This window comes from Numenius arquata, chromosome 10, assembly GCF_964106895.1.
Source record: "Numenius arquata chromosome 10, bNumArq3.hap1.1, whole genome shotgun sequence".
Taxonomy (NCBI): domain Eukaryota; kingdom Metazoa; phylum Chordata; class Aves; order Charadriiformes; family Scolopacidae; genus Numenius; species Numenius arquata.
The window spans coordinates 42,517,353-42,529,405 of record NC_133585.1 but is presented as its reverse complement, the minus strand read 5'-3'; the positions used below and the strand labels follow the sequence as shown (position 1 = coordinate 42,529,405).

The following is a 12,053-nucleotide window of genomic DNA, read 5'->3' as shown; positions in this document are numbered from 1 at the left end:
AATCAACGTTTTATTTATAAACATACATTTACTATAAAAGCTGATGCATTTTAGACAAGTTTTCCTAATTTCCAGAGGCATTTTAGAATAAATAAAATGAAGGAAAGATTAGCATAATTGGTATTCAACATTAGCCCCAGCTAGGACAGCAATACTTGTCCTTGAATGGACATGCAGACAAGGATGGTCCCCTTCTGGTTCACCAACCTTTAGGACATTCACCGAGAACTACAGTTGTATTGCATCAATAACACTACATCACAAGAGTAAGGAAAAAATGCACCAGGGAAAATGGGGTTGTGAAATACAGATGGGTTATGACACCTGTTCAGGTTCTCTGAAGCATTAAGAGGCTAAATAAATTCTGAAACATCTAAAACCGTTTACATATATTGTACTTGCTTAGCAATAATAAATCGGTCTTCTGCAACAAATACATTTACATTGTAGTTCAATTGTAGTAAAGCATTATTTTTTTCTGTGCCCAAAGTTCCTGATAAGAAACATATCATATTTATGTGTTTAAACTGAAAAAAAAAAAAACGTGGGGGGGGAAATCTGAGCCTGAACGAATTTGCCATGTAAGACCCCAAAGGAAATACAAAATCAAACATAAGTAGTTGGCAAGTACAATTTAGAAAACTGTTGAAAATTAGTCTGTGCTGGTGAATAGATGTTCATGAGGGGAGAAAAAAACGTTGTCTGAGAAAGCCGCTTCGTTTTGCTGTACATACAATCAAACTTCACTAAAGCATGCATATATGACACTAATTGATAAGACACTGGGATCAACTTTAAGCAGCTTCAGAGACCCAGTGGTGTGTCTGCAGTGCGGTGCATGCCCCCACCCCTGCCCATGCATTTTAGTCCCAGCCATGCTCCTAAGCCCTTTGGGCACTTACCCCTATGTCAATGAGAAGCGGATCTGACCTCTGTGACAAACAACCCTTCTACACACTCGGGGACCGATTTGCACACCTAAATTCTACCACACGGGTGAAGCGGTGTTAGTGACTCATACCAAACAGACGCACAAGCATGCAAGGTCTTGTTTAAAAATCAGGCCCAGATATATTCACATATCACATGGAATTATACAGATGTACAAAGTCGGTTATAAAATCTGCTTCTTGAATTTCCATGTTACGCGTTATTTGCGGGAGAATGTTATGATGACCACGTGCAAAGTGTCAGCATCCTGGTTATCAAAACCCTTTAATAGTAAGTCATCCAGATGGTTAATCAAAATACTGGACGTCACTGTTTTATTTCCAAAACATATTTGTGATTTTTGATTTTTATTTTTTTTAAAAAATATTCCCCAGGTGAAGTCCACGAAGGACCTCAGCTTTTTGGATTTATTGCATCCATAAGTCATCGGTCGACTGTGTGCAAGAGCTTTGCATTTTCTAAGGCACAATTTTAAGGAAGTAACATGTAACTTTCCAGCAGATAGTCACAATGTCCTCCAGTGACAACATCGTTAAGTGGGTTTTCAACGACACGCAGTTTTGCATGGGTATGCAACGCACATGCAAACAACTGTCTAGTGTTTAAATAAATAGTTGCTAGCTATAGAACAACTCAAAATTATTGCTTCCCTAATAACCACCTCATTCCCATTTATCAACACATCAAAAGACAACGGATGTGTACGCAGATTAAATAAATCTCTATCAATTTAGTTTTATCACGGTTTTAAGGCAGAATAAGTAGATTTTTTTTCCTCCCCATTTTAAGTTGCATCGTGAACTGCTAAAACGGGATGTTTCCAATAACTGTTTCCCAAACAGTGCTAGGATATTTTACACTTGTAACACATTCCTTAACCTTGTCTGTGCATTGTAGATAAAGTGATACGGCTCTGACCAAACTGCTGGATCACTTCAGTAAGGAGCACGTGCTTAATCAAAAAGCACAAAGGAAAACTGGCCCAAACATGGGCAAGTTAAAGTTTTTTTTGCCTTCTGCTGCCAGCCTCCTCCCTGCCCGCCTTCTGCACTCTGGGGCTTTGCTGGCTTTGGCTCTTTTGAGGTGGGTGCATGGAGGAACACAGGTTCAAGGCTGTTTAACTCCCTGCTCTGGAGGGGCATCCAAACCACACGTGTTTCTCCGCATAAGATTTCAAACCAACCGCAATGTTTGCAAGTGAAGGAACAGATCTCAAACCAAATCGCCCCATCAAGTGGGCAAGTTACACGCCAAAGAGAAAAGCTTCACCCTTTGCACCAAACCACAGCTCCGAGGCTCACAATTCGGCTGTGTCCGCCCCCTCGGCCGCCTCTCCCCCACCTCACCTTTCAGCGAGTTCAGTAACAACACGGGCTGCTGAACTTAGGAAGAAGGATTGCTCCTAATGGGAATCTTGCCATCGTTAACGGTATGCAGTCTTTAGGTTTAATGAAGAGATCTTTATTTGAGAGAATATTAAGCTATAGTCATGAACATTACTTGAGGTACACAAACAAAAAAATCCTATCGCTAAAGGTGCAATAATTTATTCGTATAACTCCTACCCTCCGCTGAAGGTAATATAAACACAAATGCTTCAGAATTACAGGATGTATTATCAAACTAGTCTCTGTATAAAAAAAGTTATAGCTTCAGTTATAACAGAGAAGTCGTGCTGTGATGTTTAGTTTTTCAAATGCACTGATTAGATACTATCTTAAAATTACTTCTCAGCTCAAGTTGGCATATACTATAAAGGTTCTGTAAACTTAAACATTTTACTTCCTAGAAATATTAAAACAAAACAGCTTTATTGCATGTTTATTTTCTTATTACTTTTAAAAGAATAAGGTAACAGACTGGAAATCATAAGCATACCTGAAAGGTGGGATTTTTTTTAATAGTACTTAGGCTTTGCCTTCCCAAACATGGTCATACATATTTTGCAAATTTCTTAAGAAAGGGAAAAACCAACATATTGCATTTTAAAGGAGCAGGTGCAGCGTTTTTATGAGTTTTTCAAAATGAGATGAGAGCCATGATGTCCATGGATTCAAGCTCTTACAAGTGATTGTCTGGAGGCAGCCGATACATATGAGAAGAGAGTTTCTCCGTGAAAGTTATTAGGTCTGAAAGTCATGTCACAATGTAGTTGGCTGTCCAGCAGCTGGGCAAAACAAAATCAAAACAAGTCATTAGCTGACAATTTTTAACAAATATACATAGCCCTTTTTTTTAATGCGATCTCTAAAATTCAAAAACCTGTATCTGGAAATATGTAACATTTGTGCCCTGCTTCTCTTTCCCGCTGCAAAGCTGGATCACTAACTGCAAAGAAACATTCAGCATAACTCCAGTGGAAATATATTTGCCATGCCACATGGACAAATGCATTCTGCATGCACTTTTATTTCATTTTACTCCCGAAGTATTTGTGGGTATATTTACTTTCAGGCTGTGCAGTGGCCAAATAGTAAAGCAAAGGACTGGTAAGTCATCTTTAGCTGTGCCTGGTTTGTGTTTTGTGGTAATACAGAGCCCTTGTGTTATTTGGCCATACAGGGAATCTCATGAATTTACTTAGAATCACAGAACGGTTAGAGTTGGAAGGGACCTTAAAGACCATCAAGTTCCACCCTTCCTGCCACGGGCAGGGACACCTCCCACTAGACCAGGTACCTCTTGCCTTTGACTTCGACACTCACAAACCTGTAACTATTCCTCATGTTTGACATTGAATACCGAGTTCCCTTTCTTGTGAGGTTTTGCTGTAGAGAAATAACCTACTTTTATTTGAAAACAGAAATATTTTGGACCCTGGACCACTACATAATTTTTAGTGCTTCTGTCTCAAAGTTTTTGATAATTTATTTTGAAACAGAATCTTCCGCAATTCCAAACAAGCTCCTGGCAGCCAAAATATTTCATCAAGATGTCCATAAGCATCTCAAAACAAAAATGATTAATTCTGGGTTGGTCAGAGACGGTCAGTTGTGTGCACGACTGCACAGGTTTTCAGATGTAGCTGCGGGGGCAGGAAGGCACGAGCTGTGCAATCAAGCAACTGATTTTATATTTAGCATCAGACTTCCCAGAACTGAAAGGGAAAACACAAACATTGCATCAGCTTGTTCTTCACTTCAGACATGGAGTCCATCAATTTCTAATTAAAAATGAGCAACTAACCATGGTTGCAGTTCTATCAAAATCAGTTCCTTTAAAACTGCCGCCAAGAGCCAGTGTAACTTTAATTCAACTAATTCGTATTTTGAGATTTTTTTCATGAGGAGTGAACACAACAGGAAGAGGCAATTTGTAGGAAAAAAAGACAAACCCTTGCCATTATTATTATTCGGGAACCATACATTCCCTCAAAAGCTATTCCCTCTTTCATGGACCTGGTTACCGTCGTACATGCATGTACAAATGCAAAACCTTACTGGGTGAAACACTGTACACAGCTCTGTACTGCATTTCTAGCACCGCTGCTGTAGAAATGATAATGGAGGGTGTGATTTCTACAGCAAATAAGCTGACAAATAGTTTATTTGAGCCTTCATCTATCCCTAAGGGACCTCACTTTTTATTTAAGGAAAAAGGATTAAGAAGAAATGGAAAATATGACTTTTATCACCTTTCTCTCTTTTTTGTGTAAAGATGAATGTGCAAACGTGCATTTTAAGGGTCAGGATCTCATCCACATGAGACAGGTTTATAGTATCAAGCCTGAAGGGGAAAAGCTATTTCTAAATGTGTCAGGTTAAATAAATAATAATAAAAAGTTGCTAACATTTCTTAGCAGAATTTTTCAAAAAAATCACCAAACAAACGGTTATACAATAGCACCCTCTAGCTCTGTTGATGGGGAAATATCTCTCTCCTGAAACATCAGAGAAAAAATATCTGTTCTTCTGCTGGCAAAGGTAGGTAGGTATCTTTCCTGCTCCTGGATTTCTACCGCCACTGCTTTTGAGAGAAAAGACAGGAAACAGTAAGTGAAAAGGACTGCAGGCAGTGAACACACTAAACGGTAACATGTAACAGGAAGGCAATGATTACTCCCATGTTTTTTTCCTGCATCTTACTGTTTTCCACAAAGTAGAAGCCAGCGGGAGCGCTGCCCATCTCGTATCACTGGTGACACTGGGGTGCAGCTGAAATGCTCTAGCAATTTGGTATAAGACACAGAAATCCAGGACTAGGAAGGGCACTCAGCTGACCTGCTCTAAGGCAGAAAAATGCATTGAGTTTTTTCTGACATGCAACCGTCTGGCTCATTCTTGTGCAGCAAGCAACACTTTAGCACACGTCTGGGGATACAACCACAAGGATCCATCATGAGTTACAGAATATTCCTAATATTTTACATGACCATTTTTTCTGCAAAGGGAGGCCTGGAGACATAAAAAATGGGAACTTCTCCAAACAAGGCCCAGGGTCCTCGACCTAGTAGAAGTATCTACATTGTCTCATATGATGTGACAGATACAAGCCTTAAGGACATGCGTGTGCATGGTGCAGGAGTTTCTATTTATGCACAGAAACAGCCTTTAAGTCTAATACTGTTGAGCAGAGATCCTCTGGGCAAGACTTAGTGGACTTGGAAATCTTTTTTTGATATGAGGATGATTAAAATGGCATGGGGAGGTTCCGCTTCCTATGGAGAAGCCGTGCCTGAGTGGCAAAGCCAAGAGGAGACAAACCCATCAGTTAAAATCACGGCAACAGTCTTGTTAGAGTTCACTGTCCTTCGGACAGGATTTAGTACTTACTTCTGGATCGGATATAACAATCATTGCAGTTAAGAAGACCATTTCTAATCCTGACATCTGTCCCACTTGCTGCGTCTCCCAGCTGTCCCTTGCAAATGCCACACTGTCAATTGAAGAACAGAGAAAGTAAGAGAGACCATGCTCTGTCACAGCTCTTCCCAAATTCTGACTTTTGTTTCAACAGTTCTTGGAATAGTGAGAAAAAAACCTCTCCCAGAACCCAGTGCATACTCCTACGGAGCACTGCAAATCAGTGAAAGGATTTTTTAGAGCCAACAGTATTTAGGACTGGATTTCATCAGCAGTCTCCACTTAAACAGAAGTCTAGTGATTTCAAGGGTTTAGCTTGGGTAAACATCTAAAAAAGAAACAAAGGATTCATGAATGTCTAATATCAATTGGGCCAGAGATAACGGAAATGGACACTTTCTGAGTTCTCTAGAAAACACTGTCTTGAGTCATTTGAAGACTAAACCACTCAAGAACAGTCAAGAAGTATTTCTGTTGAGAGCTCTGGCGAAAGCCAGAATACATCATCCATTCCACAGTCCAAGCTTTCCAACCATGGGTTAAGACCAAAGATGGCTTTGGGACCGACCAGTTTTTTTGGACAAAAAATAAAAATCACAAGGTAACAAATATCATATTTCAAAACATTGAGTACAACAGAGAAATTATATGATGCTTCCCTCTGTAAGTGAGGAAGCTAAGTTTGCTTGCTAAATCACAGGTTTTAGTCCAACTACCGGGTCTGACAGCAAAATAATACATTAGCTGCATTTCTTCCACTTCTCTACAAACACATACACAAACAAACATACATAACAAAAATGCAAATCTCTTGGTCCTCTCCTTTTCAATTTCACATCTACAGCCCTCAGTATGCTCTCTCCTTGCACTGTTCATGGCTTGAGGTTTTTCTTAATAAAGCAGGAGACATACCCTGAAGCACTGAATATGGAAATAAAGACCGAGTGTCTCAATAATCATGGCAGCTCCTTTTCCAAGAGGAAGCCCACAGGTCGAGCAAAGCTTCCTTCCGCTGACAGACCTAGGGGACAAACACGACTTTAAGAAAACAGAACAGCAACTGATGCTAAAAGGTAGACAAATGTTCACACAGGTTTATGGCGAGGGACAGGATGGGAGGAAGGAGCATTGGGGTGTTTCACATAAATATGCATTGACCCTTCAGCTACATTGCTGAATCTGCCGCATAGACAAGCAAGCAGAGGACTTAAAATACTTGAATGCACAGCAGCTCAGACCCATTTCCCTGCCATTCTGCTGCTAGATCAAGAGAGATACAAGCCTCTTCACAGAGGCCCGGATGGCAGGGAACCATGCCTGTGGATTACCCAGACCCAGTCAATGCCACAGCAGTCAAAGCAGACATTCATATCAATTACCTAAGCCAGATTCTCAGCCTGGAAAATTTTCAGTTTGTTTGCAAATAGGTTTGCTTACTGTAGGTCAGAAGGCAGGGATGCTGCTCGTACACCCAAACAAGCTGGGAAGGTCACCAGTAGCAGGGTAACTGCAGTAGCTCAGAGCAGGCACCAGGCACTTGCTAACTAATTGCAGTCCCTGCTGCTGCAGCTACGTGCCTGGTAGTGCTCCAACTCATTAGAGGAAAGCTGAAATCAGATCTCCATCTGCAATGCAAAAATACTTCAGCTCTGTCCTTAAGCTTCAGTCCTGTCTAGACCCTTCCAGTAAATCAGCTGTTTGATGACAACCGGGTGAGGGATTGGCATCCTGGGAATAACTGGTACCCTTCCTCATACTGTTTTTAATGGCACTGCAGGTGTACACTTGTATGTGTTTCACGCTCTTCCCTCCTCTCCTGTCTGCCAGAACTGATGTTCGTCTAAGTGAAACGAACTGAGATCAAAAGGGATCCCTTGCCATGTGTCATCCAGGTGTTTTTTCAGGCAGGGCTGAAACCAGAAGAGAAATTTCAGGAGACTTCATAGGTTTCAAAAAGATGGTTTGATGACACTGTACACAGGTAAGCAAGTTTTCAGTATCTTGCTTTATGTTTTTGGTGCAACAACATAATAAGCCACCAAGAGAGATGGATCTGGACTGCATCATGATAAAAAAGGAATTAAAAAAAAAAGAGAGAGAAAAAAGAGACAGAAGCAGCAGAAAGACTCATCATGAACAGAAAATTGTCCTTGCTTCCATCTAATCTCTGCCACTCCTGAGCCCATCATTCTTTATCCCCACCATGTATAGTGACAGCCCAGGCACATCGCTATCTTTTCATGTTGCTTCATTCTTATTATTCCTTTCAGAATAACTTCCCTGGTTTCTTCTCCTCCCTACAACCTTAAGCTCTCTGCTCTCATCCCTCTGTGTTACTCTTGAGTCCATCTTTGTTTTCACTTCTGCAGTATCGGAGTCATCATAAGGACAACTTAAAGTGTTGAATCAAAGAATGAAGTTGTTTTTTAAGAGGAGTTTTCTAATGTTTTTATTAAAACAATGAATTACATTCCATCGATTATTTCAAAAATTAAGATTTATTTCAGGAAAAGGTCTTGGAAAATGGTCTCAAATCAGGATACAGCTACTAAATAATATGAAGTAGCTATTAAGACTAGCTACATGTAGCCAGAAATGATCTGCAATCCCACCAAAACTGCAGCTAAAATAAGCAAAACCAGAAGAAATTGTTCACATTAAAAATTCCCAGTAGTTTCACGTCAATGCAAGTGGCATCAGGAGGGCTTTGCTATCAAACATGAAGAAAAATGTTATTTAAATAGACTTCACCCCATTTAATGAGCCAACTGGTTTTAATATACCACAAATTATCAGTGATTCTATCACGCTACAGTTGACAGTTGGTATACATCTCGTTGAAAGCCGCAGAGCTCATTGCCTGAGAGAATAAAATCTCCAGGAGATTAGCATGAATGTTGGCAAATTAAAAAATAAAAAAAGGCAAAAAAGCAAAATGTGTCTCAAGTTTGGAAATTAAGGGAAGGTGTTAGTTTTAAATCAGTAAGTGTTGAAGTGTCGGTCGGTGACAACATCTAGAACATACCTTGCTCCCAAGCACGTAACTTACTCACAATGAAAACTACATCCTTTGGCTTAAGTGCTCTGAACTCATGCTTCACTGCTTACTTTGACCGGGGCTTATATTAACCCATTTCAATTTCAATAAAATTTCAGTGATCAAGCAGAAACCTACAGCTGCTTTCTGAATGGTGTTATTTTAAAACACAACAATACTGCTGAAGTAGGCACGAAATACGGCAGAAGGAGCTACATGTTTATTACACGGATAGTTATGAATTGCAGTATTTAGCAGAATTAATAGTGCATCCACATAATATTAGTGTGATTTACACTGCAGCAGTTCACCAGCAAGATGCATTTGGTCTGCAAAATTCCTTATTGACCTTTTGTACCTGTTGGGTGACTGAATCGGAGCAGCAGGAGAGCAGGGAGACGATGGCCCGGATCGGAAGTTCTCATGATAGCCTGCCCTAAAATATAGGAGAGAAAATGCATTACTACAGCTGAAGAAAAAGTGAAAACAGAGGTTTGTAGGGAGAAATTCTAGCTGAAGGATTTCAGAATTCCCAGCTCTAAAGACTTTATCTAAAGAAAATAAGGTATAAATTTGCTGTCCACTGCCATTTTAGCACAATGAAAAATAGCACACGTTTTTGGTTCCGAGTCTTGATCTGCTTGCTATCGCTCGGTCAGTTAACCCACAAGGTAATCAGCCACACGCAGGCTTGTACCCACCTATCAACCCAATGTAGTTCATGCCATGATGAAGCCAAGGCACAACGCCTTGCAGTCCATGTTTCCCAAGGGGGTGTGCTCAGAAGCACCCTGGTAGAGCAGATGCGGGGTTGTTGATGGAGGGTCTGTGCCCTTCACTGAGTAAAAAAGAAGCTACCAACATTGAAAAGTGGTTTATTACCATTTCTATCCATTCTGCCCTGCAAGAATTTGGTGAGAAAAACCATGCAAGTTTTTTGTTATCAGAAATCATAGGATCGATTCAACTTCTCACTTCTCACAATTTATAGATTAAATACCAACTTTCTCAAACATACAGGAGCAGTCTGTTATGAGGATTAGGTAATCAAACCTTAATCTACATTACTTTTGACTGGATACAAGCTTCATAGAAGTAACACGTATTTTGCAGGGGACTGTGTTCATATATATGCTAATGAAAACAGATGTTCCTTCCTCATTACATAGGTAGACTTTTTGCAAATATTAGGTAATATTAGGTATCCCTTGTTTACTGAAAGAACTGGTGCTACTTTTTAGTAACACTCACTCAAAAACACAAGGCAGAGCATCGAAGAAGAAAAAAACCTCACCAAATTCATAGCAGAAGGAAAATACTAATCTCTACGTATCTTCTTTTAAAAGCTATAATCCTTAAAGAACTAGAAAGTAGCAATCAATGTGTATTTAGAAGCTGGGGAACGAAGCTCTCAGATGCCACCTTCAAAGAGGCAGACTTCCCCTGACATTCCCACTCTGATGTTTAGCCACTTACTAGCTATAAATGTTCATCTGAGGGACTTGAAACAAATGAAGCACATGAACAGTTACACAGATGAGTGTTTAAAGAGCTAAGGAGAAAGACAACAGAGAATGGCAAGCAGGTGTCCTCCCTCGTGAAACTAGTTACTGGGGAACCCGTAACGAGAAACAAAGTGGATAAGCATTAGCAGTCTTGGTGGTAAAGCCAGGAATCAAAGGTGTCTGCACACTGCATGGCTACCCATGAAACTTAAATTGATAAAGAACGCTCAGTAGGAACATAAGGGAGAGCAGAGTGAGCAGGACTTCTCAACCTCTGCAATAACCTTTATTTTATGTTCTCACCTCCTCATTTCTCCTGCGGAGTTCGGCTGTTGTCCCACACTCTGGCCCAGGAATGGTCTCTGCCGAATGTCCTCTGCACGATGTGGGGACTGCTTTGTCAGCAACTGCTGATTCCAGGAGACATCTACATTGGGAGGTGGGGAAATCTCAACACTTGTGATAAAATGCTTTGGTCAATACTTATAGACCAGCATAGCTTGTGGGCACACCATGAAGGAGACACAAGATGTACTGTTTTTTAAAAAAGTTCTCAGGAACTCCACACCAAGCCAGAGACAGGCTCTTCTACACCAGAAGACCTCTATGGGACAATGTCCCCCCCTGCATTACCTCCTCATACACATGACCTGCTCTGCTGCTGAATCTCAGTTTATGAAGGGGGAAAGGGATAAGTCAAACAGCCATCCACAAGTAGCACTTGGGAAAATAGAAGTATTTCTGTCCTAAGGATTGAAGCACCAGAGAGACAGAAACTTCCCATGGTGCCTGGGGATCCAAACTTCTCAACAGCAAGAGTTAAGAGGAAGGTGGTGTAGACACTGCTCTCCATGAGCCTACTGATAAATGGATTTCCTCCTTTGCAATTTCCTTCTGCGCTTCAGATGGTTGCACAAGGCTCAGTGATGGTCACAGCCTCCCAGCAATAGGCAATGATCTGTGTAAATGCCCAGGCAGCCAGCCATCCCATCCTTGAGCCACAGCGTGCTGCCTGGATCCTTCCAGACAAATCCTGTGGCTCACAGGCTGGAGACAGCCTTATCCTACTGTGCACCAACCACCTGGTTTAGAGGAGAAAAAAAACTTTACTGGGGCCTATGAAAGGCCCGTTCCCTATTTTTGGTATCAAGACACAAAAAAAACCCCAAACCAACACACCTAGTTCTGACTAGTTTAAGGACTTAAGGAAAGAGCAAGGACGTGATGCTTTAAGCGGCAAGAAAGGAGCTGTCAGAATATTTGTAAAGGGCCAAGTTGATGAAGAGAATCTAGAATCAGGCTTTTGCCTGATTAGCAGGAGTTAAAAACTCTCAAACCTTTGAGGTTTGCTTAATCACTACTACAAATCCATAAGGATGGATTGCTGGGTAATATCTTCCTTCTGCATTTGAGCAACCTGTAGCAGAGCACTAAGAACACAGTAAAATTGTGCCAGGGAAAGCAAGCCTAAATTTGATAAACTGAATTTGCATTTCAAGCAAGTAATAACACTGAAATCTTTTCTATCCATATCCATTTTGATTTTTCTCACCCTGAGTCAATGGCAGATTCAGCCTGGCAGGCGAGCTGCGCTCCATCACCTGGTGCTCCTGGTCACCTCCTTTCAAGATACCCGTCTCTGGGTGTCCTGAGAACACTTTATTTCCACTGCCAATAAAAATAACTCACATTGTATAAATAAAGCCAGGAAAAAAGTCCACCTAGAATATAATGGCAAAATCAGACTTTTGAATGTCA

At 40.8% G+C, this 12,053-nt stretch overlaps 1 protein-coding gene across 4 annotated transcripts in view; it reads right to left on the bottom strand.

The window, feature by feature from the left end:
- The window catches only part of LIMCH1 (LIM and calponin homology domains 1), a 185,532-nt gene continuing 173,479 nt past the window's right edge, over nucleotides 1-12,053 (bottom strand). For 3 of the 4 annotated variants that reach the window (XM_074154368.1, XM_074154369.1, XM_074154370.1), the window contains 6 exons: nucleotides 11,848-11,963; nucleotides 10,599-10,722; nucleotides 9,149-9,226; nucleotides 6,666-6,774; nucleotides 5,724-5,826; nucleotides 1-3,118 (listed from right to left, as the gene is read on the bottom strand). In XM_074154368.1, the coding sequence (XP_074010469.1) occupies nucleotides 3,093-3,118; nucleotides 5,724-5,826; nucleotides 6,666-6,774; nucleotides 9,149-9,226; nucleotides 10,599-10,722; nucleotides 11,848-11,963 (556 nt within the window). In that variant the 3' untranslated portion in view covers nucleotides 1-3,092. Of the gene's footprint in view, nucleotides 3,119-5,723; nucleotides 5,827-6,665; nucleotides 6,775-9,139; nucleotides 9,227-10,598; nucleotides 10,723-11,847; nucleotides 11,964-12,053 lie in introns of all 4 variants that reach the window. The other variant, XM_074154367.1, reaches the window with a different exon arrangement.